This window comes from Polyergus mexicanus, unplaced genomic scaffold, assembly GCF_030449975.1.
Source record: "Polyergus mexicanus isolate NDT 795.1 unplaced genomic scaffold, iyPolMexi1.0 SCAF_5, whole genome shotgun sequence".
Lineage (NCBI taxonomy): Eukaryota > Metazoa > Arthropoda > Insecta > Hymenoptera > Formicidae > Polyergus > Polyergus mexicanus.
The window spans coordinates 8,764,886-8,791,394 of record NW_027223325.1 but is presented as its reverse complement, the minus strand read 5'-3'; the positions used below and the strand labels follow the sequence as shown (position 1 = coordinate 8,791,394).

Here is a 26,509-nt window from a genome sequence, read left to right as displayed (position 1 = left end):
AAAATAAATTTTGAATTATGTATTTCTCTTAAAAATCCTACAGGGTAGATCTTACGCATGCGCACTTTACGTCATCGATTACTTTAATAATGTCCACGGACTTGTACATAGCTTGTCAAACTGTGATCATGGCTCTCAGCCTTCTTTGCGAATATAATAGCAGTGACGAGGATAGCGAAATCGAAAATGAGTCGCTCGCTGTTGATAAATTAACAACGCCTATTAATTTAAATATCTGTTCTGCTCCAGACGTTGTACCCACGGTAAATATTCATTTATTGCGTGATTTTTATTTTTGAGGTTATGAACATATAATGATACGTGATGATATTGTTCATTTCCAACTGTTATCTTTGTAATTAAAAAAAAAAAAAAAAAAAAACAAGATTCATCTATATCGATTACATTTTTAGGGAACGGAGTTGTGTATAAAACATGTAGATCCCACCGCTACAGAAATAGCATCTAATTTGAAGTATGAGGAGCTTTTTGGACCGGAAGTTGGGCCAGAAAATCCATTTAAAACGCAGCAGCAACGCGCTGTGAAAAATATGCTTTCTGGATATGTAGAACATGCACACATTAGCCCCTTTCAGTTTGAAAATCAAAGAAGAACATTTGCCAGTTATGGTAATGTAAACATTGTAACTCATATATAAAAACTACCTCTTTTATCGATTCCTTCTAACTAATATAAGTTCTACATTATGTATTGTACAAAATATAAGTAAGAATTTCAAAAAATTTTTTGAATATAAATTATAATATAGCATAATATAGCAAAAAAACTTTATTTAGATTTTGTAAGATGTTATACAAAAAGAGGAGTAGTACATATAAGTTATATAATTAAGTAAATCAAGATATATATAAGTAATACACAAAATAAGTAGTTTATTTATATCTTAATAACTAATATGTATATATACTTAAATTTAAATTAAATAAATTTATTTATTATTTAAATTTGAATCAATATGTAGATTTTTGTTTTTTTCAGGATATGCATTAGATCCAACTATAGACGGTAGTGCAGATGAAGGCAGAGTGATAATTGGTTCAAAAGAAACTGCAGAAGAATCTGGTGGTAAAACTGTTTTTGAAAATACTGCTCTAAGACCATCGGACAAGCGAAAGAGGCACAGAAATGGCGATCCATCGGATATAGAAGGTTTTCTTGGACCATGGGGTGGATACGTAGATGAAAAACGAGTCATAAAGCCGACCGAAGAAGAAGCTGCTGAATTGGAAGAAATATTAGCTAAACGAAATAAACGAGGAAAACAGGCAGAAGAAAAACCACTGGAAGAGAAGACAGTATTACATAGTAATATCTTTGTATACATTCTTAGAAAAAAACAGAATTGCTATTTTCGTCCATATAAAGCTGTAACTTATTCTATTATTACTAAACATAATTCGGATAAAACATTAATAGCGAAAGATAATAATCTTAATTTAACATGAGTAATGATTTAATTGATTACAGTTTCAGCTTAAATTTTTAAGAAAATTCCTTATTTTAAATATTTTCGAAAAAGAGAACAAATACGCCAATAATAGCTTTTTATCGCTTTTAAAATTTATTTGTGATACTTAATAATTTTATATTGCAGTCAAAGACAGTGTGGATTATCAAGGACGCTCGTTCTTACATGCACCTCAGGATGTAGGCGTAAATTTGAGATCGGAATCACCACCCGATCGTTGTTTCCTACCAAAAGCGCAAATTCACACATGGGAAGGTCATACAAAAGGCATTTCGCAAATTCGATGGTTCCCTCGTACAGCACACTTGTTACTATCTTGTAGCATGGATTGTCGAGTGAAGGTATTCATTTCGTTAAATAATGTGACGATTATTTTATTACTTTGATCTATTAATATATTCCTTGTGGATAACTAATGTATTGCAAATATCTCTTTTATTATATGTAGTTGTGGGAAGTGTATAAAGATAGAAGATGCGTTCGTACATATTACGGACATCGTCAAGCGGTGCGCGATATTAGTTTCGACAATGACGGCAAGCGATTCTTATCAGCGGCTTATGATCGGTATGTGAAACTATGGGACACGGAAACGGGAGCTTGTATCAGTCGTTTTACAAGTAGAAAAATCCCATACTGTGCAAAGTTTAATCCCGATCCGGATAAACAACATCTTTTCGTAGCTGGTACCAGCGATAAAAAAATTATTTGTGTAAGTACAGTATATATTATAAAAAATATATTGTGGAATTATTTCATATATCAAAAGTTGTATAATTTCACAAAAGTTCAAAATAATATGATATATGTATGTGACAATGTTTATTTTTGATTATAAAAGTACAATTAGCATGAGAGATAATTTGAGAATAACAAATCTGAGATCGAATAATTAATAAACAAATTTTCGTTATAGTGGGATATACGTTCGGGTGAAATAACTCAGGAATATGACCGACATTTAGGTGCAGTGAATACTATTACGTTCGTCGATGAAAACAGAAGATTTGTTACAACGAGTGACGACAAAAGTCTGCGAGTTTGGGAATGGTATTGCTTTATTATCCGTAAATTGTTTTATTTCCGAAAAACATTTATTATCGAGATTATTTTTGAAAAATAAGATTGATTAATAAATTCTTTTTTATACAGGGATATTCCAGTGGACATGAAATATATAGCTGATCCATCGATGCATTCCATGCCAGCCGTAACGCCGTCGCGAAATCAAAAATGGCTTGCCTGCCAAAGTATGGACAACAAAATCGTCATATTCTCGGCATTGAATAGATTCAAAATGAATCGAAAGAAAACCTTCACGGGACACATGGTCGCTGGATACGCATGCGGTTTAGATTTCTCTCCAGATATGAGGTAAATTATATTTAAAAAAAAAAAAAAAATACCAATTTTTATATATTTTTTCGAAATGTTTTCTTCTCAAAGTGAGTAAACACAATAAAATAATGATATAACGACATAATGTGAAGTAATATTGCTAATCTTGCAAATATATTTTTTGCGCTTTGCACATTATTACATGCATATGCATTTAATTTATTTTATATAAAAACATTTCTAATAAAATATTTATTTTATGACAATATTAAAATTTTTTTTTTTTAATAGCTACTTAGTGTCGGGTGATGCAGACGGAAGATGTTACATATGGGATTGGAAAACAACGAAATTGTACAAAAAGTGGAAAGCGCATGACGGAGTATGTATCGATGTACTATGGCATCCGCACGAGCCTTCTAAACTCGTTACAGCTGGTTGGGACGGAAAGATCAAATATTGGGATTAACGGATCAATACTTGATTTTTCAATTTTAAAACTGTATTTTGTACGAGTGTTTTTCTTTTTTTATTTTCTAGAATAAAATATGTACATATATGTAATAAGTAATTTATTTTAATCGTGGGAGATCTGCTTTTATTTCTCGATCCTTTCGTCCCGTTCATGCGAATTCCTTATCCAATCTCGACAAATGTATCATCAGTGTATATAAAATCGACTTTAATTGTATTTTAGTTTCACAAGGCATATATAACGTATAACAATGCAATTGGAACCTCTTATCTAGCGAAAAACAAATACTTGCCCCGTTAATCAACGTACCGTTTCCAACCCCCGGATGCCGATGAGTTAGCAACCCTGGTTCGTAGCACATGAAAATCAATAGTGCGCGCGCCTCGCAATATTCTTCGTTCGTACATACACCGCTCGCGTTCGTGCGATCTCTCTCGTATTTTCGCTTGTAAAATTACGCGAAGCGAATGTCAACGAATCCCTTATCTATGCTTAATACAGCATCACGCCGATGAAATCATCCCTGAATTATGCCGGCGGGTGGTATTTATCAAGGATACAGGTAGAAATAGCATCTATTATCACGCAGTAAAGGAAAGTAGGTGAGTTTATTGTTTACATGCACGACGTGTATATTTGCATAAAATTTATCGTTTATAATAAATACATATTATTGCGATTGGTCTGATCGTTGTTTCGCGCGCGATAAATTTCTCTATTGAAAGATGATAGGTATTGTGCAAGATATCTTTTTACATATACCTCTTTTTCTTTTTATTAAAATATTTCTTTCTTTATTATTTAATAAAAAAAAATTGGTAAACTAAAAAGATATACTTTATCCTTAAAAATATTTTTGTTATACAAGTGTGTATTTTTATAAATTGAAAACCATTTAATATTGTCAGTGTCACACTCGTAATTTGTGTAAATTTCTGTTTTTTCATTTTTGACATGAATAATAGGACTCTGAAGTGCTTGTATCTGTAAATTCCATCAATATATATATATAAATTTTGCAGAATTTCATTACATCTTGTATCATTTTCTTGTAAAATATTGAATTTGTTATTCTTTCCCCTAAATTCTATAAAAATTTAATGCACTCTTCGCGAAAAGAAAAATATATATATTATTAATGCATAAAAATATATGTATCGTGTAAAAATAAAATTGTATGTTAATTATTGACTGTAAAATAAAAAAAAAAAAAAATGTGCATAATTAGAATCGTTAGGTATATGAAAAATTTCGCGGTATCTTGAAGATGATGGACGGGCCCGGATTAGGATACTCGTATCATCTTCCATCCGCTGGTTGGAATCTCAAGGTCAGGAACGTACTGTCACAGTTCAGTGACCTCTTTAGCGAATTTAACAAGTACATCGCGCCTGCTTATCATCATGATCGCTGCGAGAGGTAAGCAATTTTCCGAAAAATTCTATTTAAAGAACTCGAGAAAACCCGATAGAAAAGAAATAGCTGTGGACTGTTTAAAGAATTCGTTCATTTTCTTCTTTTTTATTAATATATGAATGTATATGTGAGGGTTATATAAAAAAAGCGAACGGATTTTTTTTCTATCACAATTTGACATAATTCACGACGTTCATATTTATATTATGAAATGTCGCAAAATATTTTTTTTTCGCCACTAATATACAATATTTATAATTAATTCATAAAGTCCATATATTTTAGCTGTATATCATTAACTTAAATTTACCGTCTAGATCCGTGCAGATGCGACTGTATTCGATGCACAAGAGGGAATTTGTTATGGTATTCGTTGCCTTTTTCGCGTGTTTTGGATTAGCGGTATTTATCGGCCTCGCCGGTGAGTATTCTAGCAATAATTTCCCAATTATCTCGAGATACCGTAAAATCGTGCGCTACCCGAATAACGAATTACTATTATTAATCTTACAAAACAATGATGGACGTATTGAAAGATATCGACACTTTTAAAGGACCGCCTATAACGTCGACCAGCGAACACAAAGAGCATCTGAACGGTAGCGAGATGGCCACTGGTCCATTCATCATGAAGACACCTCTATTGTCTACGTATAGCCAGCAATTATGGGTAATAGCCAAGCTATCGACATCGAATAATGATGGTAATATATGATTTTCATTTGAAATAATAATGGAAAATGTTTAAGAATGATATATAATTCGATAATTAAAATAGGATAATATTATTTCGTTTATGTTTTCACGGTAAATTTCTTGCTAATTTAAAAATAAATCATATGTAAGGTTTTTAATTTTATGATCGCAGCATTGTTCTTATGTCTCTACAATTACGATTTAACGAAAAGAAAATCCAAATACATTTCTTTTGCATTCTAATGTATAAAAACATATTTTTATCTACTTGAAAAAAAAAATATATATTTATTAAAAAAATTTATAAAAAATAAATATTTATAAAAAAATATATCTATTATCAATAATCGATGACAATTTTTTTTTTCTGTTTTTTGTAGACGAAAGATACGATAAGGGTTTCCAAGTTAGCGTCTCCATAGACGGTGTAACCGCTGATCGCAAGCTCGTATCTGTGCTACCTCCGGAAGCTGGACATAATCGGTACGAACGCTCTCGTATCGCTTGATAATAAAATTTCGTAAAAGGGTTATTGATACATCTTCAATGATACATTCATGATGAGGAAGAATAAAAATTGTTAAAGCTAGAATGCATATTATGCGCTTTGCGATGAATGAAATTTGCGTATTACAAATAGATTTAGAATTTGATGTGTATAAAAAATGATATACGAAAATAGCGTGATCATTATTGTCTTCCAGAACTAGACACTTGAAGTGCGAGAGACAATCCTGCGAGGAGCTGGTCGTCGCTCATCTCGGATTCCTCGATTATAGCTACTATGTAATCACCGTCCGCTTCCATGGACTCGAGAGCTTCCACCACCGATACACGATACGAGAACTCACATTCTACGTCAGTAAGCACTGCACTCGAAATACGATTGCGTCCGTTTCGGCACGACAATTCCGAACCTCGTCCTCGTATTTCCTGTTCACAGTTTAAGAACTACAATCCGGCGTTCACGCAGATCGAGATCTGGTTCCGATTGATCTTCTTGCTGACCACGTTCGGAGTAATGGTAATCCACGATCGCTACGACGATGACAACGCGTAAAACATATGATTAAAATGAGTGAAAGATCGCGTTTTATTGCTTCCGTGAAACTAAACGAGTAATCTTCGATATCTAAGATTGGTTTCAAAAATTCAATATTTCTTTCTATCTCCAACACACCTGACGATGTCAGTTCAGGTGTCATCAAATCTCGTGGAAAAAAAAAAAAATTCTGGTTAAACTTCTTATTTTGCATCAAATCGTTTTCAAATAATAAATTAAATAGATATAACATTTTAAAAACTAAGTTTGAAAAAATAATATGAAAATACCTATCATCTTAAAAAAAATTTATAGATATATATTTAGCGATAGAAACGCGATAGAAAGATTAATTTTTATTAAGTTTATTAAAAATTCAAACAAATCTTTTCACGAAAAAAACAAAAAAGAGAACACCCTTTTTCAAGAAATCAGAAAGACATTCTAAAGAATAAGAGTCATCTTCGATTTCAACGATGAAGAACTCGCAATGTTACGGAAAATAAATTCGCATCTACTCTTTGTAACTCGATCCGGTTTTTTGTATTGCTTCGCGAACAATTAAAACTCGCTCTAGGAACTAAAAGAAGAAAAATGTATCCGCTTTCAGTGCTGGTTCGGTCATTCGCTTAGAAAGTATCCGCTATATGATTGGTCGATAGAGCAAAAATGGATCTCTATACTTCTTCCGTTATTGATTCTGTACAATAGTAAGTATTCTTGAGATTGCACTGTTTTTGCAAATCTTCATAATTTTTAACACGTTATCGAATTTACATTTTGTCCAAATAGATCCGTTATTTCCCATGACGTTCTTGGTGAACTCCTGGGTGCCCGGTATGCTGGACGCGATCCTACAAACGACTTTTCTTTGTGCCATTCTTATGTTCTGGCTCTGCGTCTATCACGGCCTCAGACAGGTATTGATATTCGAAAAGTCAAGAGCGAATAATTAATTAATCGCTGCAATAATCTTAGTGCGAGACTGAAACAGTAAAAAATCGTAGACAACAATGCACCTCGAGATATTTCGAGTATTGATTTAAAGTGCCTTTTTTAGGAGTGGATACATATATATTATGTATTTCAATATTATTATTAAATTAATTAATTTGAAAATGCATTCTTTTCTTTTTAAATAAGCAAGGTCTTAATTTGAAATATTTCTTTGGCTATGTATTTATAATTACTAATATTATATATATATATATATTATTAATGGAAATTATCATTAAAAATTTACATATATCATTGTATTTATCCTTTACATTTTTTACTTATTACATGTATCAAGATGTTATCAACTGGATTAACCGTTCGTTTATTTTATTTCTTTAGAATGAGAGACGGCTCATCACGTTTTACTTGCCCAAACTCTTGGTAGTAGGCATGTTATGGGGTGCAGCGTTGACGCTTGCCACGTGGCTTCGTTGCACCGAGCTGGAGGACCCCACTTACAATTACGTTCTCGATACATCGAATTACTACGTAAGTGTCGCGCTAATTAATAGAGTTCGTTATAATAAAATATTATCATTATTAGATATATTTGACGGAACATATTATTAATATATCGTTATGTTATCGTATAAAAGAAAAAGAGGAAGAACGATGCATCTTTCCATGACATCTTCATCTGCGTTTCTCGACAAATGCATTTACATATACATTCGAAAAACCTTTCGTTTTTAAAATTCGATTGTCAATTTGCGACACCGTATTTCCTCCTTCGACGATCTTAGCAATCTTGACAGTTGGAGTTGTAGGACCAGTCGCACACCTTGAGACGTGAATTGAAGTAAAGTCCGGCGGGGCACGCCTGTAATCGCGGCGTTCCCCAATCGCACTGATAGAAACGATCGCACAGAAAGGGATGTGGCAGTATTAAGCCCGGATAATCAGCCGGGCATCGTGGAAACGGCCGCGGGCAACCGACCCAGGACGAGTCGCAGCCGGCCTGCCAGGGCCAGTCGCATACCTGGAGAACGGGATTGAAGTGCAATTCCTCCGGACACTCGAACAGCATCGGCACGCCCCAGTCGCATTTGTAGAACTTAAATGAAAATACACACTCGATTAGTGTTTCATATTTTTATAGAAAATGTCAATAGATCAAATTTATACGCTTTTGCTTCCTTATAAAGGATGCTTTGTTTTCGTGATAAATTTTTTTTTCAATTTTTTATGCCATGTCCAGAATGTTCTAAGACGTCGAAAAATCACTTTTTTTTTTTAAATATCCGTATATATGTATGTATGTATGTATGTACGTACGGATTGATCGAAAATGTTCGTGCAAGCTCTCTAACTTTCACAAATTCTGAAATTTTTTAAAAATTAAAATTTTTTTTACATAGATAGAGTATTATTAAAGGATGGTTGATATTGAATTTGATGAGAATTGGTAAAAAGATTCATTTTTTTATTAAAATTTCTTTTATGAAGCTTCTTTTATATAAGGAAGCGAAAATTGAAAAATCCGCTTGCTCTAACGAAGAGCTTTCTGAGCGAAATAAAATGATGCGAGTACAAGTTTCTAATTTGCAAAATATTCATCTTGTTTTTTTTTCGCGAGGTAACTTACTAAGCTACAATTAGTCGAATGGGGTAGCAACACTTGATGCTCATGATGAGCGAGATCGATGCATGGATTTTCCTCTTCCGTCTCGATCATGCTTAAATTTTTCACGATGTTGATCTTGAGCTTCACCTCGCACATCGTCGCGTCGTCGGAATTGTACTCGTGTACCTGATAACCCCGCACGCGGTTCTCGTAATTTGCGGGATCTTCCGTTGACGTTGGACATAAGAGCTGCATCGTGCAGCTTATTTGCAGCGGCTCTGGGTCGCCGTATTCCACGACGTCTCTCCGAAATTCCATCGGGCATTCGACAATCGTGTACAATCCGCAGATCCTCAGCGAAACGTCCAGGATAATAATGCCGATCGCTAATTAAATAAAGAGCTGATTATTTACAAGTTTATTTTTCTCATTTCGGAGATACAAAAAAGAATGAAGATAAATTAAAATAAATGTAAAATAAAATTATATATCGCGTATGCTCGAACAAACGATTTTGCGTGAAATGAAATTAAAATAAATATATATTATAATAAATTGAAATTGAAATAAAATTTGATCGAAATTTATTATAATTTATTATAATAATACATGAGAAACGATAAATATATTTTCTTATTTAATTGTATCACTATTTTCTCAAAGGCTGAAGAAATATTTACCGAATTGTCTCATGTTCGTGTATCGATAGATGAAGTATAATTTTATCGTCACTCCCTCTCGACGTTGCAAAACACCTATTGTTTCCGACTCTCTTTCTGTTCTTCCTTCTGTATACGCGGATCGAGTCACGAATCAGTACTGCCGTAAATATTTCTCATCGAGTGTCTTTTTCAAGATTACCAGTCTTCGATCTTTATTTGGCATCGCATCGAAAGCGGTCGAAGAGATCGAAACTGGTCTATCAATGAAGAACGGCAAAAGAATGTGATAGATCTCGCGATGAACGAGCGATATCACTTATAATAAAGGATATGTTACATCTGTGCCGTGTGTTCTTAATACGTTTTCATTTCCAGGGCTTCAAGGTATTCTTCTTCACAGTCGGTGGCTTCTACATCGCATACTTGCTGCTTCTTATATTGAAGGCATACAGCGAATTACGGTCTATGCCATACTTTGGTAAGTATACAAGACTTTCATTCGATAAAAATGCAGTATGTCATACATACTACGTATGTGTAACTGCGTCTTTTTATTTATTTTTTTATTATGTATTATATAAATAAAAAATTCACAGATATATAAAAATAATACATCATCTTTTTTACATCAAAATTTAACGTACAAAGTATATAGACAGGTCTACTTAATTTCTGGAAAATTCCCTAAAAGTATCCCCTTTCCCGATATTTTTCTTCAAAATTCAAAGGTAAAGAGAATATTTTAAAGAATTTAGATGCAATTTCCTAAAATAAGTTTTTTTATTGCATGCGTTTTCTAATACTTTTCATTCCTACAAAGAGAAACGCAAAGCCATTTAAGTTTCAAGTGCTAGATTTATAAATATACTGGGGAAAAAAAACTGAATAGTTTTTCACTAAGATAAAAATTTTTAACTTGTATAATATTTTCATTCTTTATCACTGAAAATTAAAATAAACAATATGAACTGCATATTCAATATTTTGTTAAGACATTCAATATATAAACAGAGATAGATATATATTTATAAGATGTTTTAATCACATAATTCACAATTTGGCTTATCGACGGATTGCTTATACTGTTTATAGTATTCATGGTAAGAGCAAAATTATCAAAGAAAGAATTTTTTTTTTTTTTTTAATTTCCTGAATCCCGATAAAATTCCACGAGAATTCCCTGATTTCTCCAGGTATAAAAAAATTTCCTAAGAATTCCAAATTTTCCATATTTTTTCAGGGAATAGACATCTTGATGAAGGGATTTCTTTTTTTTTTTCCATGAAAAGATGACCTTACTAATTATTTGCATTCTTGGAATATTCGCAATTACTGAGTGATGTTTAACAAGAAATTTGCCTTTCGCAGATCTTCGTCTACGATTCTTGACACTACTCGCCGCGGTGGTGGCCGGCGTCTGCAGTTTGGTCACCGCCCGTCAATTCGGAGCCGGTGTATTAGAGGACAGTTTCGCCTCTCGCCTCTCCACTTATTATCGCACATCCGCGCAATTCATGGCCCTTTACGGTCTCCTTAATTTTTATTTGTATACCATGGCGTACGTTTACGCGCCCGCACTCCAGCAAGTCTACGGACAACGTGAGTATCGCGAAGGAGATTCTATAATTTCAACAATATCATATCCAACGTGACACTTATTTTTGCTTTATTACGTTTATTGCAGACTCATCGATAACGAAAGATAATCCTGCGTTCTCGATGTTCAACGATTCGGAAGAGGAAGTTATATACGGATCCGACGAGGACAGTCGGCGACCATTGACTCGCGTTCCACGAAATACCGAAGACAGTGACTAAGGACCTTAAAAAAGAATTTAGTAACCCCTTACGCTAAGCGTGTAGGATAGATTTGTTAAACGAAAGATATAATGAGAGAAACAACAAATGTTTCTGATTTGAAGAATATTTCTGGTCTGATTCGCAGTCATACTGTCATTAAAAACTGCAAAAATGAAAAAAAAAAAAAAAACCAAACTGAAGTTGTGCATAGGTAATTTGTTAAATAAACAAATATTAATTTTAAACAAGGATCTGTCACGTTTATGCAGTATTAAAGAAAAATGCATATTGTATATAAACTATATATATGCTAATATGAATTTATGTCGTGTATAAAAATAAAACGTAAGAATTGACGGAAAGAGAATAGGAATAGGAGATGGAATGATGAACAGATAAAGGGGGGAAAAAAAGAAAGAAAACATAAAAAAAGAAAATTTTTTAAATGATGCTGATTTTAAAAATTGTAAACTATTTGTAAAAAAAAATTCCTTTCAATTTTTTTCTTGCTTTATGTATTCTTATATAACGAAATTAGAGAGGTGAAGCATCCGGCAGCTTCTTTATTTTTTTGCAGATAAATATAAGATGACAGATATTTTAATTTGTAATTTGCGACATTGAATTTTTATATATGCATTTATTTATTTATAATTTTCTAAAACTGTATTCTGAAATTCTATTCAATATTTTGATTATTATCTACGATGACATTTCTCACCGTAGATTCAAGATAATTTTTCGCAATTAGATTTACGGTGTAAGATATAACGTTCATTAAAAAAGAATAATAAACATTGATAAGAGCCAAACTCTATTATATTACGTTATATATTCCTAAGATATTACCATAGTTTTTATACGAGATGTAATTAACTATTTGGCAAGAAAATTTAATACGAATAATAGATATAGCATCTCTGTATAGTATATTATTATATAATAAAATATTATTATTATTATTATTATTATTATCATTATTAATAGAATACGAAAAATGTGTATGTAAATAGAAATTTATAATTATTGTATAATAGCCTGCGTTAGTAATTATAGTTTCTTATCACAGTTTATGTGCTGTAACACATACGACGCTTGTTATGTATCTAATAAAAACAATCATACGAATCTCTAGAATATTTATTGTCACCAAACTAATTAGTCTGCGTTTGCAACATTTAAGTCAATACTCTATCTTCGTATTTTATTTTATTTGTCCCCGTCTCTTTGATTTCGCGATCGTTATCTGTTATCCAGTCTCATATCATGTATCAAATAGAAATTCAAAATTTGACAAAGATAGGATAAAAAAAAACAAGAAAGCGAACTCTTTAAGATTTATAAATCATAAAATACTCGCATATGAATTATTTCGAAGAAACAATTTCTGCATAATTCTATAGAGTTTCAAATTCTATAATCAAATTTGCTAAATTCTAAGTATACATAACATTGTTATACAAGTAATTATAGATTACTATAATTATATTTATATTACACTATAATTATTTATCTATTATGACTGGAATAATTAAAATATGAGATGCTTATACTTAAATTAAAAAAATTTTATAAACGTTAAAAAGATTATGAGACGCAGGGAAGTAGAAAAGAGTCAATTTTGCCATTCAATGTATGGTTTTATATCATAATGTTATTACAGAAATGGTATTTCATAATAATTAAAAGTAATAGTAGTTTATTGGTGAATCACTCGCGCGGGTGCGTCGGCGGATTGATCATTATCGCGTTGATCATCATCGCTTTTATATCAATCGACGCGCACGCACACATTTATTTTTTTTTTTTTCCCTTTTGTTCAATTACATTTTCTTTTTGCATCAAATCTTCCCTTTTTTTTTTCATCATTATTATTATTATCATCATACATAATGGAAAAAAATGTTACATTTGTACAGCCATCATATACATGTTACATTTAGAATACCGTTAATCCATTATCCACTTTTTTTTTGTCTCGTTAAATGTGTGTATAAAGAAAGTAGAGAAAGAGAGAGTATCAAGCGTTCCTTTTTTTTTTGTTTCTCTCTCGGTGTGTTGTGTATGTGTGTCTGTGTATGTTGACGTGTAAATATATGCCTACTTAATGAGAATGAAATGCTATTTAGTCTCAACACAAACTACCAGCACGGCTCTCTGCATCGATCATTAGGAGGTGGATTTTCGGAGAAATTCGTGCGCGAAAAATTCACAAGAATTCGAAAATTATACTTTTATGTCTCGGATTTATATATATATATATATACTTGTCGAAAATGAAGAGAGAAAAATATGAAACACTTCACGCGTGTACGTGACGCACATATACATAGACTACAATCTCAGCCTCCTGTAACAATGTAGATTGCCCTACGTGCAATTTGTATTAAATCTAGAGAGTGTGACGAAGAAAGAGAGAGAGAGAGAGATATATATATATATATATAGAGATGACAATAAATAAGATCTAAAAGTAGATAGTAGTATTTTTCGCTGCGTATAAAAAAATGACAAAACTCAAGCAAGACGAAAGCAATACAGGTGTGTAATTATTTGTATATATAAACGATTAATCAATACAATAATCACTGCATCTACTTAGTCGTAATACGTAGCCGTTTGCAGCACGAGAACAAATCTTATTTATCACTCTACTCAAATATGTATAACCTTCCTTAATTGATTATTTATAACTTTATTTACTTCATTATTTCAATGCGCGGCGAACCGCTACCGAGACAATTCTAAGATAATAACTCGATAGATCTCTAATCCTCAGTGTATACGTGTATCTGTGTGTGTACGTGTATATAAAATGCAATTACATTGTCTCGCGGCTTTTTTTTTAATAATCGAGAAATGAGGAGACGAGGAGAGAAAATTAAACTAAATATTAATTAAAGTAGACAGGCGGAAAACATTGTGCAACCGTCTCCCATAATGGATAATTAATAAAATCAAAATACGAATAGACGATAAAACGATAAAGTCGAGAAAATAATCGTAAAACAACGAGATTGGTTTGCAAATAGATCAACGGTTCAAGGCAACGAGCGCGATAAATTCGCCGGCTGCGATCAGAAATTAATACGTGAGATCTCTAATTGTGCAAACAAAAATAAATTAAATTACTCTCGAAACTAATCGAAACACACTAGTTCTTCTTTGCTAGTACGATGTTACAATTATTATAGTTTATTATCCAAATATTAAACTATATTTCGAGAGAAATCTTATCGCCTTAAAACGCATTTATTTTTAATGTACGAATTAAAAGCACATCCATTAAAATTTAATTCTTTTATTTCGACTGAGTAAGCTTCCCGAATAAGATTCACGTCGTGATATCGTGCAATAAAATTTTGGCCGTTAATTGTGATTTTCTTCAAATTTAATTGAACTTTAGAACGGCGTTTCTCAAAAATTGAAATCTGTATTACATTTGCTTAGCACTTTTATACAAGAGCTACGATATCCTGATATTGCAACTTGTTGTAATAAACATTAATGTAATTATTTTCAAATCGACAGTAATGTTAGTTTATACAGATTTAACAGAATAATTATATATCGACAATACTTGGTGCGATTTTAAGTGACACTCATAAATTGTATTCTCCAAGTAGATGTTTTTCTATTTCTTTTTAATTTTATACACATACTCGATGATATAAACAGACTAAAATTACAATTATAAGGATGACAAATTATTTATGCGCCCTTCCTATATCGCGCTGTCGCCGCGAACCGTTGTAACGACAAACAGTGAAAAATAAAGATTGTGAAATATAAGTCGGAACAAAACCGAAGTAACGCTTTTCAACGACAAACATCGACACCTGCTTAGAGCGTCTTTTAAATATCTCAAAACACATTTCCAGATTTATTCCACGATTTAGCCAGCGCGTAATCGGTCGAGTCTTATCGTCGAATATTTTCTTTTACGTCAAACGAATCACTACGAGTCTCCTCCTTTTCCCTTTATTACGACAATTGTATATGCAGTTTATCGTGTTTTACGTGAAGTGGCGGAATATAATGAAGACTTCGTCCACACTATTTAACGCATTTATAAGATTGCCTGCGAAAAATGCTCCCTCGTTATTTCGCTTCCTATTTTTTTTTTTTTTTCGCTTAAATAATACAATGACATTTTTCTCTTTTTTATCTACTTGCACTGTTCTGCCTGTTTGTAAAAAACATCGTCGAAAATGATCCTTTTTTTTTTTCTTCAATGGCTATTTCATCGTCTCTACGTTCTATACACTAATATACAAGTTATGTAATTTTGCCTTTCTTGTAATCCGTATGCCTGTCCGTCTCACTTATCTAATTATCCGCTAATATGGAATACACCTCTCGCGGCTGTTTTCCTTTTCCTTTTATTTCTCTCTGCATCTATCGCGTGTGTCTCGGACAGAGCACTACTGGCTCGTATATTTGTCGCGCAGCTTACACGAATATTTTTGGGCGAAATAACGATTCCTTCGTTATAATGAAAAATTTAACGCATCGCGTGCCGAGATGCGTATCGTTAATCGATTAATAGTGACGTATTCAATTGGCGATACGTCCGTTCGCAAGTTTTTACAATTTTGACGTATGTTTCAAAGATCATATTTTTTTTTCCCCCGAGAAACCTTTCGTCTCTTCGCGGGATAATGTTGCGTTCGTGCGCAATATAGGAGCCAGTATGACGGATACGAACAGCGTTACGCATACATATATGACATATATCAGACAAATATATACGAGATATTTATATATATATATTTAATATATACGTTTGGTATATATACGAAATATATATATACTTAATTAGCCCTGCGATTCCGTATTGTTGTGTACTTGTGTTATTCGCGTGTGCTAAAGCACGTGTTGTCGGTGGAGGTGGCGGAGGCGATGAAGGAGAAAGGAGCATGACTTATGTGAAATGATGAGAATAGCGCGCTACTGTACATCAGTCTTAATATCAGGGCGCACCATTCCCGTTGATGTTCGCTTGCTTATCCCTCTTTGCAATTTTACAATATCGTCGGTCTTAAAATAAAAAAGATCTCATTAAATGTCCCCTCTAAATATAGACACAGTCCATTTTACAAGCTTCATCTATTCATCTAAAGGTTTCTTTTTAGATTCGTACAAATGCAACTGTAATTATCAAAGAAAACTGAATTTTAATAATTTTACATTATTAGAATATATATAATTATATATATATATATATATATATATATATATATATATATATATATATAAAATATATATAATTTTTTTAAATATAATTAGATATTTTAATAATTATAATATTATACAAAAAAATATTACAGTTTATAAAAATTGAATGTCACAATTATAATAATAATATCGTGTAATAATAATACACGAGAATATAATTAATCATCGGGAAAAAAATTGAAATTTTGTTTATCATCGAATTTTTGAAATATCAGTGATCTCTTTTTCCCTTCAAAATCGACGATATTCGAGAAAGAGCCGGAGGCTCTTTGTTCGAGCAGACAACTGTTCATATACCAGCGCCGTGGCAGTTGAATCCGGTGGGTGTGAGATGAACGTGGGCAATCGCAATATGTCAGCATGTCAGTTTCTCGACCTGTCTTAAGATTGCACAATCGCTTTTTGCAAGTATGCGTATGTGGTATCGCGTGTATATATGTGTGTTGTATTTGTAGGAGCGTTCGGTGTTTACGTACGATGTGCTGTTGTTCGTGTGTGTACTTGTATGCTTGTCTGTATATGTCTGCAAAGTGGGAGGTCGCAGATCCTTCATATATATATGATACAATTAGCGTGTAGTATTAAAATCATATACAATTGTTACAATATTTAAATAGTACTTATTACATATATATATCATACCGATAAGGCTTAGATATACATATACAGATATATATATGTATACATATATTTATATATATGTATAATCAATATTTATAGGGCTGCTTAATCTGTTGCCTTAATATTTTAATGTCCCGGTGAGAGAGAGAGAGAGAGAGAGAGAGAGAGAGAGAGAGAGAGAGAGAGAGAGAGAGAGAGAGAGAGAGGAGCCTTTCGATTGCGTTTTGCGAATCGATTTTCAAAAAATAGAAAGGAAAGCAGCAAAAGAAGGATTGAGAGAGAATAGGAGAAGAAGGAAGAGGAAGCAGAGGAAAGAGAAAGGGACAATTGAGCCTGAAGTATAAATGTTCACAAACGGAACGAAGATGATATATGTATAATACAATTATCACGGCGATGTTGCACCTTCGATCACTGTATACGACAAATTCAATGTTTTATTAAAAAATCGTATACTTTTCAAATGTCAAAGTTGGCCCTTAAGGCTCATTTTTTTTTTTTTTTTTTTTTTTTTCAGAATTATAATATTCAGAAACATGGCGACTTTGATTCAACACAAGTCTCAATTCTTCATTATTCAATAATCTCTAAATAATGAATACCGAAATCATGCTTTTCATGCTTTCAAGCAAAAATTTGATAAATAGAGTTTTACAATATTTGTAAAATTTGTCCGTTTTATATACTACTTTTATATACTACTTTTTATCGAATTCATATCGAAGAATTGAATTTGTTATATACAGCGATATTTTTCACTTGTACAATTCTAGTCCTTTCTCACTTATACATATTTTCGCCTTCGGACATACACCTGTTTCGAAATGCGCGTCGCTTTAAAATATTTTGCCGCCGAAATTTTCGCACATCATTATATCAAAATAGTAACGAAGACGTCCCAAAAATTTATTACGGGAATTGAATGAATCAGGTCAATCGCTTCTCCGTTTGTTTCTCTTTCAGTTAATAGTTTACGTCGAGTTTTGCGCGGCTTACAAGTCACGGTGTTCAAGACTGTTGTGTAGTAAGAACATAGATACACAATAATTCTTTAATTCACGTGTGATCGTAAAAAGAAAATTAAATTTATTCGAGACTAATGAAATTTCAAAACCGAGCCCAGTCTGGAATCAACGTGATTTGTAAATCCGTCTTCGAAGGAAGTATATAGCTGACGAAAGATGCAATAAAGCGAATAAAGATCGCGTGATTTCACCGGTCCGTATATTTTTTCTTTCTTTTTTCTTCTTCTTTACATACAATAGACGCATTTACGGGAGAGCGGCGTCTCGTCAGCGATATCGTATTTCTTTCGCACTATATAAAAAATTTACACTATTTATATAATTAAAAATCGATAAGAAGTTCCTTTCTTTTTTTTTCTCCTTTTGGTACAAGAGGGAGGGCTTAAGTAGATATATGACGACAGAGCGCTAGGTAAATGTGATTTCTATGTCCTAAACGTTCATACCAAATCTTTTGACAGAGAGACTTTTATCAACGGGTTGGGGAGGTAGAGAAAGAGAGATAGGAGAAACGTGACAATCGGTAAGATTAATGAGAAATGTATTTGGAATATGCTATACCATATTTATAAATGTGTTATGTGTGCCGAGTTTACATGCGTATATGTATATATGTATATGTATATATGCGCGTATATATATGTATATATATGTATATATTTGCGGGAAGGGATATAACACATACGCATATACATATATTTACATATGCCTAGCGTGATTAATAATAGTGTGGAAAGGTTGAGAGGGAGGGGGGGGGGGAGGACAGAGGAGATGAGTAATCAAATAGAAGGAAAGGAGGGACCACTGTTAATCAAAACAATATTTGATAGTATCTAGTATAATAATAATAGCAATAATAATACAATATACCATAATAATATATATATGTATAGAATAATAATAGTAATAAAAGTATATGATAGGTAAGTCGAGTAAATCTTACATTAGCTGATAAGACATGAGAGAGAGAGAGAGAGAGAGAGAGATTTTGCATTCGACTTTCGCTTCGTATCGTTTTTTGTTAACGTTTTCTCGCTTAATTTTTATTACCTTGCTTTTCTTTATGCGCGTTTCGACGGGTGATTGATGGATTACTATTACAGATGAGAGGCGCGGTTTTTTTTTTCTCGACCTTTAATTTACAAGATGACGCGCGCGCGCGATTATTACACGGATGAAGGAACTATTTTTTTTTTTCTCGTCGTTTCCCTTAAACATTATAAACACGTTTTACACTGTCTCTCGCGTTTATTTATAATAATTCGCTGCGTTTTAACGGTTTATACAGGTCTTGTGTCCTGTCGACTGAGGATGAGGTGGCGGTTGGAATGTCTGTCTATATTCAAGAGAGGTTTATCAACCGTACGTCTCGCCTTTTTATAGCTTGTCAATCGTGTATATGTGTGTGTGTGTTTCCGTGTATGTGTGTACTTGTATATTAACATCGAGCAAGCGCGTGTTCTCAGCGATTTTCAAAAGGGTCGCTACTGCCGAGAAAGAGCAAGGACACGAATATTCCGTTGCGGAATATAGTATCGTATCGTATCGTTTTTTGCGAGATCGATCGATGACGAAATGTACACTTTTGTCGCGTATTCGTCAGTTTCGCTTCGCGACATCTTAAGAGCAATTATCGCTTGGAACAAAGAGAGATAGAAAAGGTACTTAGGGATTTGTCAATTTCATTAATACATCGTTATTTACAATATCTCACAAAACTGCTACACATTCTTCCCTCTTCCTTTTTCCTTTCTTTTTATACGGAATTAAATGCGTATAGACAAGCGATTTTAATTTTAATTGCTGTCAAATTTCATATGTTTTCTCTCTCAATTTCTACATATTTAATGTCAACAAAATATATCATATACATTAAACGCGGAAAAATGATTGATGTAATCATTGAAAAAAAGTTATATATAAAAATCTGTCCAAAAAGGTCCTCATGTTAATAAGCATGTTATTCGCGTTTACCTTTTTTCATTCTCGTAAAACGCGCATGCGATCCTATGGAAAATTGCTGAGTATACGCTCCTTTTCTTCCAATCGTCGGTCTATAATACAATTAAAATGTTGCGTGTGTACGTGTGTATATATGCATATCCGAAGAGATAAGGGGGAGAAAATGACGCGAACGAATTATAGATACACATGCGATTGTGCACGATTTCCTGATATTTTTGTTTCTCAAGAACGCGTTATATCATTTATACAATGTACAATGGGCTTCGGCTTTAACGTTCTAGAAACGGTAGCTGTAAATTATTTTGAGGGAGAACAGGGAAGGGAATCGATGCCTCATATATACATAGACATATTAAATATATAATATGTATGTATATATAAATGATTTTTTTTTTTTCCTAATGTGATTCTATGAAAAAAATGTTTTTATCTTACAATTGGATACTTTGAAAAATATGTAAAATTGATTGAGTTAGGAGAGGGGGAAGGGGGGACAGAGGAGCGTAACTTATCGGTTAGGACAGCAGCGTTAGAACGTAAATCATAGTTAAATTTAATATAATTAGTAATTATTATAATACATAATATTCACAGACCGTCAAAAGTAGGGGGGGGGGGGGAAGTTCCCGTGAGAGATAAAATATTCATTGAATTTATCGGTCCTCGCGTATTTCGGATATTCGTATCTATACACATTTGTTATTTATTTATATCACAATTTACAAAATTCGAGGATCTCTCAAGAGGGCTCGAAGGATGGGATACGGGACAGCGGAAAATATAAAAAGAAGGGGAGGAAAGAGAGTAGGAAAAGAAATATTCTTTGCACCGGAAGTCTTACAAACTCGAAAATGAACAGAGGTGAAGGACAGAGCATTAGAACAACACGTTGTTGTCTTGCTCCGTTTTATTTCTTTTTTTCACTTTTGCTTTCTTTTCCCTCTGCATGTATGCGTACGTAATCATACTCGAAAATCAAAGCACAAAAGAAGAAGGAAGGAAAACCTATTCTTATTAAGAAATCTTTAAAGATTATCTCGATGTAAAAACAAAAAACAAAAAAAAAGAGAAAGAAAAGTAAAATAAACAATGAAATAATCGCTCATTCGTGTGTAAACATTCCAAGTAGTCTCAGAAGGACAGATCGATGGTCAGGTCAGGTCAGGTCAGGTCCAGGTCAGGTCCAGGTCAGGTCCAAGGGTCGGTACCCGATTTTCATTCCCATGTCAAACGCTATGCTACATTTAAACAACATATCTATAACTTCTAATCTTCTACTTCTCAAGTTTTATCTTGTTCTCTCGTCTCTGCTGATCCTCGTCGATCGAGCGAATACCGCATATTAAAAATAATACTAAAGCAGCACTTTTGTGTGTAAAAGAGAGGAAAGCGGCGCGGTATACGCAAAATCGGGAACGCTACACATACGCGCGGCATGTGAATACGTGTGTATGCGTGTGCTACAACCCTCCTACAAGTCGATATAAATGCATACAGCACTAAGACCTAAACTCCCTCTAAAACTGTCCGTGATTTGACCGTGCCGCCCTCGTAGAAGCGTGTATAATGTCCGCCGAGTATATAATCTCAACGAGCCGCGCTTTATCTATTCATAATAATAATGCTCCATGCTGTTTAATCTTGCCGGGGATAGTACTCTACTTTTTCCCTCGAGCGTTGAATCGAAAGAACTTAATGAATCTAAATAATTCAGCATGTGACTGCACGATAATCTAATAATCGAGCGATTTTTCTTTCTTTCTTTTGAATCTATACGAAATTTATGCGACAGAAAACAATAGCTTAAACTTAGCTCAACTCATTTCAGCTTAGCTTAGCTTAGCTCAGCATGCGCCGCGGTCGTAATGTATCTGAAATTCGTCGAGCCAATCGCCATGACACGTTATTCGCAAAAATTATAATGCGACTTTCATTCAATATACTCGTTAACGTGAATATTTTTCTACGCATGTGATAGTCGCCCGCATAGGGGAACGTTTTGCAAAACGATAGAAAAATGCGCTACAACATATCTACCTTCGTTTCTACAGACTGTCTTTCGTGGGGTTTTCGTTAAAATGGTCTCGTCATGTGCCATCTGATCTCGCGTTGCCCGGGTCCCGAATAAGCTGGTATTTACTGTACAAGTATTATCGATTATTATCTATTCCGCGATTGCAAAAATAAAAAAAATCGTATATTAGCAAATTTCTCACGAGAAATCATTTTCGAAGCTTTTCTTCTTTCGCCTTTGAGGACACGGGGCAAAGCGAGAAAAACAAAACGAGGGATCGTTGAAATCATCATTCCCATCGATAGAGATAGAACAGATCTCGCTAAAGTAAAAGTAAGACAGTAGTAACGCACATCTGCGGACATGCGGAAATTTTGTTTTGCTTGCCTCTTTTTATGTCGGTTTTCTTCTTCTTTGCGGCGACAGAAGTAACCTCGTGCGCGTGCACGTTTATAAACCTGACACCTGCGCTGGCTGCTGGTTCGACGTCGAGACCGGACCGGACGCGGCAGACGCAGGCGGTCCGATCGGACCGAGATCGCCGCCTCCGCCGCTCGTCGACGTACCAGTCGGCGTTGCTCCCACTCCCATCGCTGAAGCAGTCTTCATGAAGAATTTCTCTAGTTTGACAATAATATGTTTGCCATAAGTATACTTGCGCAGACTCCCTAGATGCGGTCGGATCTTGTGCATCAGTATCTTGCGTTGCGCTGGCTCCGCTACGTCAATCATCTTTTGCACGACGTAGTTGGCATATTGATCCTTCATCATAACATTTAATGCACTGTACAAGAAAAATATAAATATTATTCTCCGTAGAATTGCGCGGTAACACCTATCTAAAACATCTAAAATATGTAATCGTTCCCCGTATAAAGATTGCATACTCACTTGTCATTGAAGCCGCAAACTTCTTCAATCAGTACAGCACGTTCCTGTCTAGTAGCATGTGTTACGCATTTTTCGACTACATTACTTGCGAATTTATGCTGGGATAGGGCGAGAACTTTGCCTCTAACACTGCCGATTAATTGTGCTTTGTCTTCTGGTTTTCCGTGCTCTACGAGAAGCAAAAATAAATATTTTTATCGCAACGCATTCAAGAGTGGCATCACCATTTTCAATTTGCATAATAAGATGATTAATTTTATCTAAAAATCAGTTTCTGTTCTATAACAATTGTATCGCAACGAAAAGAAAGAAGTGTTTACCAAGCACATGTTGTATGACATAATTGCCATATTGATCCTGAATGAGTTGGTCTGTCGCGGCATGTAATTCCTGCAGAATCCCTTGCGTTTGTTCGGCAGTACAATGTTCAAGAATACGTTGAATTACTCGGCAGCCATAAGGATGAGTGCTCAAGGAATACACTTGTCCGGCGAACGCACCTATTACAAACTGCAATGCTCGCGGTTCGACGCATTCAATACACTTTTGAACAACGTGATTACCATTTTGATCCTTTACGCATTTCAACACATGCCCGTCAAGCTCCCGCACGATCTCTTGCTGTTGTTCCGGTGCGATCGACTCGAGAGCCTTTTGTATGACTCTACAGCCGTACATCTGCAACGCTAGCGGTAAAACGTGTCCACGAACCTAGAATACAAAAAAAAAACAAAAAAAAAACAAAGGGTTTTCATGAAGATATTCTTGATATAATCACTTCAAAAATTATCAGATATATTTTATGCGTAATCACGTTGATTCAGATGACACGCAAAAATTATTTCATCATACATGACGAAGTAAGCAAATCATGTAAAATAAGTATATTAGTAATAATAGTAATGAGAGAGGAGGGAGGGAATGGAGGGTGGTATAATTTTATTACTGGCATTTATTGATAGCCTGGCTATCTAAAGTCAAAAGTTCTTTAAAAAATCTTTAAACGCGTTAAAATTTACTTTGATATATTCTGTAGAAACAAAATTGTTAGATTGAATCAGTTCTAATCGATTTTCTTGATTAAAATGATTTTTTTCTGCATAAAAATGTGGAATTTACCTTTTGAGCGAGAGTTGACTTCTGTTCCGGTGTGCCATATTCAAAGAATTTCTGAATGACATAATTTCCAAAGACATCCGTCATGAGGGAATATGCAGAGGAGAGGATTTCTTGAAACACGAGTTGTTTCTCATTGGCCGAGGCTCGCTCCAATTTCTGCTGAATAAATCGTGAGCCATGCTGATCTTGACTGAATTCAACTATATGATTAGCTAAATCACGTAATTGAAGACTCGGAAACCTGGAAAGAAAGAAGTACGTTTAAGTTATTAGCGCATTGTTCAGCTGATATTGCGCAATGATAATGCTATTTGATAGCCACGTAAAAAAAAGAAAAAAAAACGTAATTTATTTATTTCTTATAATATACATTGAATCATTTCGCATGCGACAATATTCGATAGAATTTGAAACATATTGTAAGCTTTATTACTTTTCTGCATAAACAGCTACATACATATATTCAAATCAAGTGTCATAAGTCTCTTTGCTAAGAAGAGAAGATGTAATATAAACTATTTAAAAGAGGATAATCAAAAATGTATCTTCGGTATAACTTTATCAATCTAATGGCATTCGACAAACTAATGTATTTCGACGTATAATATAAAAAAAATTATGATGGTTATTGATTGTATATTATAATTTAATAAAAGATCTTAAAAGATATAAATTTTACTAACCGATTATTTCGAAAATCTTCCAATAATCGAGACCGTCCTCCGGGATTCTTATCGCTGATATTAGCGGCACCTCCGCGACCAGGTTTGCCTACGAGATTGGGAAACAGAGAGCTGCTAGAACCGAACACTCCATTGGCCGTTAAAGCCGGAACCGCGCTCGCGCGAAACTTGGCTTCTGCACCAGGAGCTGCTGATACTCGACTGGCTCCTCCGACAAGACCACCTAGGGATCCGCCTAAGGTTGGTGGCGGTGTTAATGACAATCCTAGAGGACTCGGTGACGCGGTAACTGTACCTGCGTAAATCAAATATATATATTAGAAAAACAAATTACCAAATACAAAATAAAATATATTTGACAAATTTAAACGTTTGTTTAATAATATAAATTTTGAAATTATATAAAATCACATATTACGAAAATACTTAGATTGTACTTGGATATACTTTATCTACGTACATTGTGTTTCAAGTACCTGTATCTACAGAATACACATCTTATTTTGCTGATAGGACGAATAATGTTCTGTACAAATTTTGTTTTTTTAATAGAAGCAATTTACAATATATAAAGGCTAAATCTAGTCGCACAGCGTGTTATGTTAAAATGTTATATGAATTACAATGGTTTGGACTGATCGCTCTAAATCGGACATCTTTGCTGGCGCTTATTATTCACTTCCGTCTCGAGCATCAGGACGCAATATAATTCATAACGTCAGGATCAATTTTAGAGAGTAGGATAGTGTTGTTACCATAGCCGAGTTATGTATAAAAAAGCACGTGTACAAATGAAAATTACGATATATTATAGACACAATGTACAACATAGATAAAATTGAGCGTCTATGGCGATTCCGTGATGTCTCACAGCTGTGTATAGGCATCTAAAGCGATCCTCGAAAATATCTTCGTTGCTGTCACATTATACGAAAGAAAAGGATAAGGGATTATTTTTTATTTTAACAAAAGAAATGCAATAAAACAAAGATAATTCTTCTTCCAACTCTCGTTATCGTTACTTCTTCATATGTGCAACGAGAATATTCGCAAGCTTATTATTTTAGATGCCCCACATCCTGTATATCAAAATACATTTCACACACAACAAAGCGATCCTTACCGAGGGCGCCGTAACTCTGAGGCCACTTCGCCCGGCTATATTCCAAGCTTGGACTGAAGGCTGAAGTATTTCTATCAAAGGAATCTCGTCTGCCGGTCGAAGACGCACCGAGGCCTAAACCTGCACACAAGACGGACACCGTCATCTTAACACGGGGTGCTCGAGGTCGACCGATATCGAGCATGTTAAAAGACGTGACGATATCGAAAGGATTATGATAATCAACAAATCGGCACAAACGCTCTACTGAGAAAGGCGCGTGACTGAGAGAGGGTTGATTATGTTTAACACGAAAATACAAATCAATCAGGTTATATGAAGCAGTACTCTGCGTTGATACCACTGCTT

General features: G+C 34.0%; 4 protein-coding genes across 10 annotated transcripts in view; 2 read left to right on the top strand and 2 right to left on the bottom strand.

Moving 5' to 3' along the window:
* Positions 1–76: 76 nt before the first annotated feature.
* Positions 77–3,405, top strand: LOC138933065 (pre-mRNA-processing factor 17). The gene is made up of 8 exons (XM_070295530.1): positions 77–263; positions 414–630; positions 1,001–1,327; positions 1,617–1,831; positions 1,939–2,202; positions 2,407–2,540; positions 2,643–2,864; positions 3,120–3,405. The coding sequence occupies exons 1-8, from the start codon at positions 90–92 to the stop codon at positions 3,295–3,297; spliced, it is 1,731 nt and encodes a 576-aa protein (XP_070151631.1). The 5' UTR covers positions 77–89; the 3' UTR covers positions 3,298–3,405.
* Positions 3,406–3,692: 287 nt separating this feature from the next.
* LOC138933438 (transmembrane protein 181) lies at positions 3,693–12,357 on the top strand. 4 transcript variants are annotated; one of them, XM_070296146.1, is made up of 13 exons: positions 3,693–3,865; positions 4,571–4,722; positions 5,037–5,140; positions 5,274–5,423; positions 5,796–5,898; positions 6,120–6,273; positions 6,359–6,439; positions 7,068–7,167; positions 7,250–7,377; positions 7,796–7,945; positions 10,058–10,160; positions 11,051–11,281; positions 11,367–12,357. In XM_070296146.1, the coding sequence occupies exons 1-13, from the start codon at positions 3,815–3,817 to the stop codon at positions 11,498–11,500; spliced, it is 1,641 nt and encodes a 546-aa protein (XP_070152247.1). In that variant the 5' UTR covers positions 3,693–3,814; the 3' UTR covers positions 11,501–12,357. The 4 variants fall into 4 exon arrangements, with proteins under 4 accessions (XP_070152247.1, XP_070152249.1, XP_070152250.1 ...); XM_070296148.1 differs by having other exon boundaries at positions 3,693–3,905; positions 4,541–4,722; XM_070296149.1 differs by having other exon boundaries at positions 3,693–3,905; positions 4,532–4,722.
* On the bottom strand, positions 8,133–9,303 carry LOC138933439 (peritrophin-1-like). The gene is made up of 2 exons (XM_070296150.1): positions 9,042–9,303; positions 8,133–8,510 (listed from the first exon to the last, which is right to left on the bottom strand). Exons 1-2 carry the CDS (start codon positions 9,273–9,275, stop codon positions 8,196–8,198), a joined length of 549 nt encoding a protein of 182 aa, XP_070152251.1. The 5' UTR covers positions 9,276–9,303; the 3' UTR covers positions 8,133–8,195.
* Positions 12,358–13,101: 744 nt separating the features above from the next.
* The window catches only part of Pum (pumilio), an 85,521-nt gene continuing 72,113 nt past the window's right edge, over positions 13,102–26,509 (bottom strand). For all 4 annotated transcript variants that reach the window (XM_070295807.1, XM_070295808.1, XM_070295810.1 and 1 more), the window contains 6 exons: positions 26,162–26,281; positions 25,039–25,333; positions 24,356–24,596; positions 23,557–23,947; positions 23,237–23,405; positions 13,102–23,129 (listed from right to left, as the gene is read on the bottom strand). In XM_070295807.1, coding sequence (XP_070151908.1) covers positions 22,796–23,129; positions 23,237–23,405; positions 23,557–23,947; positions 24,356–24,596; positions 25,039–25,333; positions 26,162–26,281 — 1,550 coding nt within the window. In that variant the 3' untranslated portion in view covers positions 13,102–22,795. The remainder of the gene's footprint in view (positions 23,130–23,236; positions 23,406–23,556; positions 23,948–24,355; positions 24,597–25,038; positions 25,334–26,161; positions 26,282–26,509) is intronic.

Excerpts from the sequence above, each read along its gene's own strand:
- LOC138933439 (XM_070296150.1), bottom strand. The coding sequence starts at position 9,275 with ATGCAGCTCTTATGTCCAACGTCAACGGAAGATCCCGCAAATTACGAG. Across the intron at positions 8,511-9,041 it reads ATTCGACTAATTGTAGCTTA|TTCTACAAATGCGACTGGGG; the intron begins GTAAGTTACCTC and ends TTTTCATTTAAG.
- LOC138933065 (XM_070295530.1), top strand. The coding sequence starts at position 90 with ATGTCCACGGACTTGTACATAGCTTGTCAAACTGTGATCATGGCTCTC. Across the intron at positions 1,328-1,616 it reads AGAGAAGACAGTATTACATA|TCAAAGACAGTGTGGATTAT; the intron begins GTAATATCTTTG and ends TTTATATTGCAG. Across the intron at positions 2,203-2,406 it reads GCGATAAAAAAATTATTTGT|TGGGATATACGTTCGGGTGA; the intron begins GTAAGTACAGTA and ends TTTTCGTTATAG.
- LOC138933438 (XM_070296146.1), top strand. The coding sequence starts at position 3,815 with ATGAAATCATCCCTGAATTATGCCGGCGGGTGGTATTTATCAAGGATA. Across the intron at positions 6,274-6,358 it reads TACGAGAACTCACATTCTAC|TTTAAGAACTACAATCCGGC; the intron begins GTCAGTAAGCAC and ends TCCTGTTCACAG. Across the intron at positions 7,378-7,795 it reads TCTATCACGGCCTCAGACAG|AATGAGAGACGGCTCATCAC; the intron begins GTATTGATATTC and ends TTATTTCTTTAG.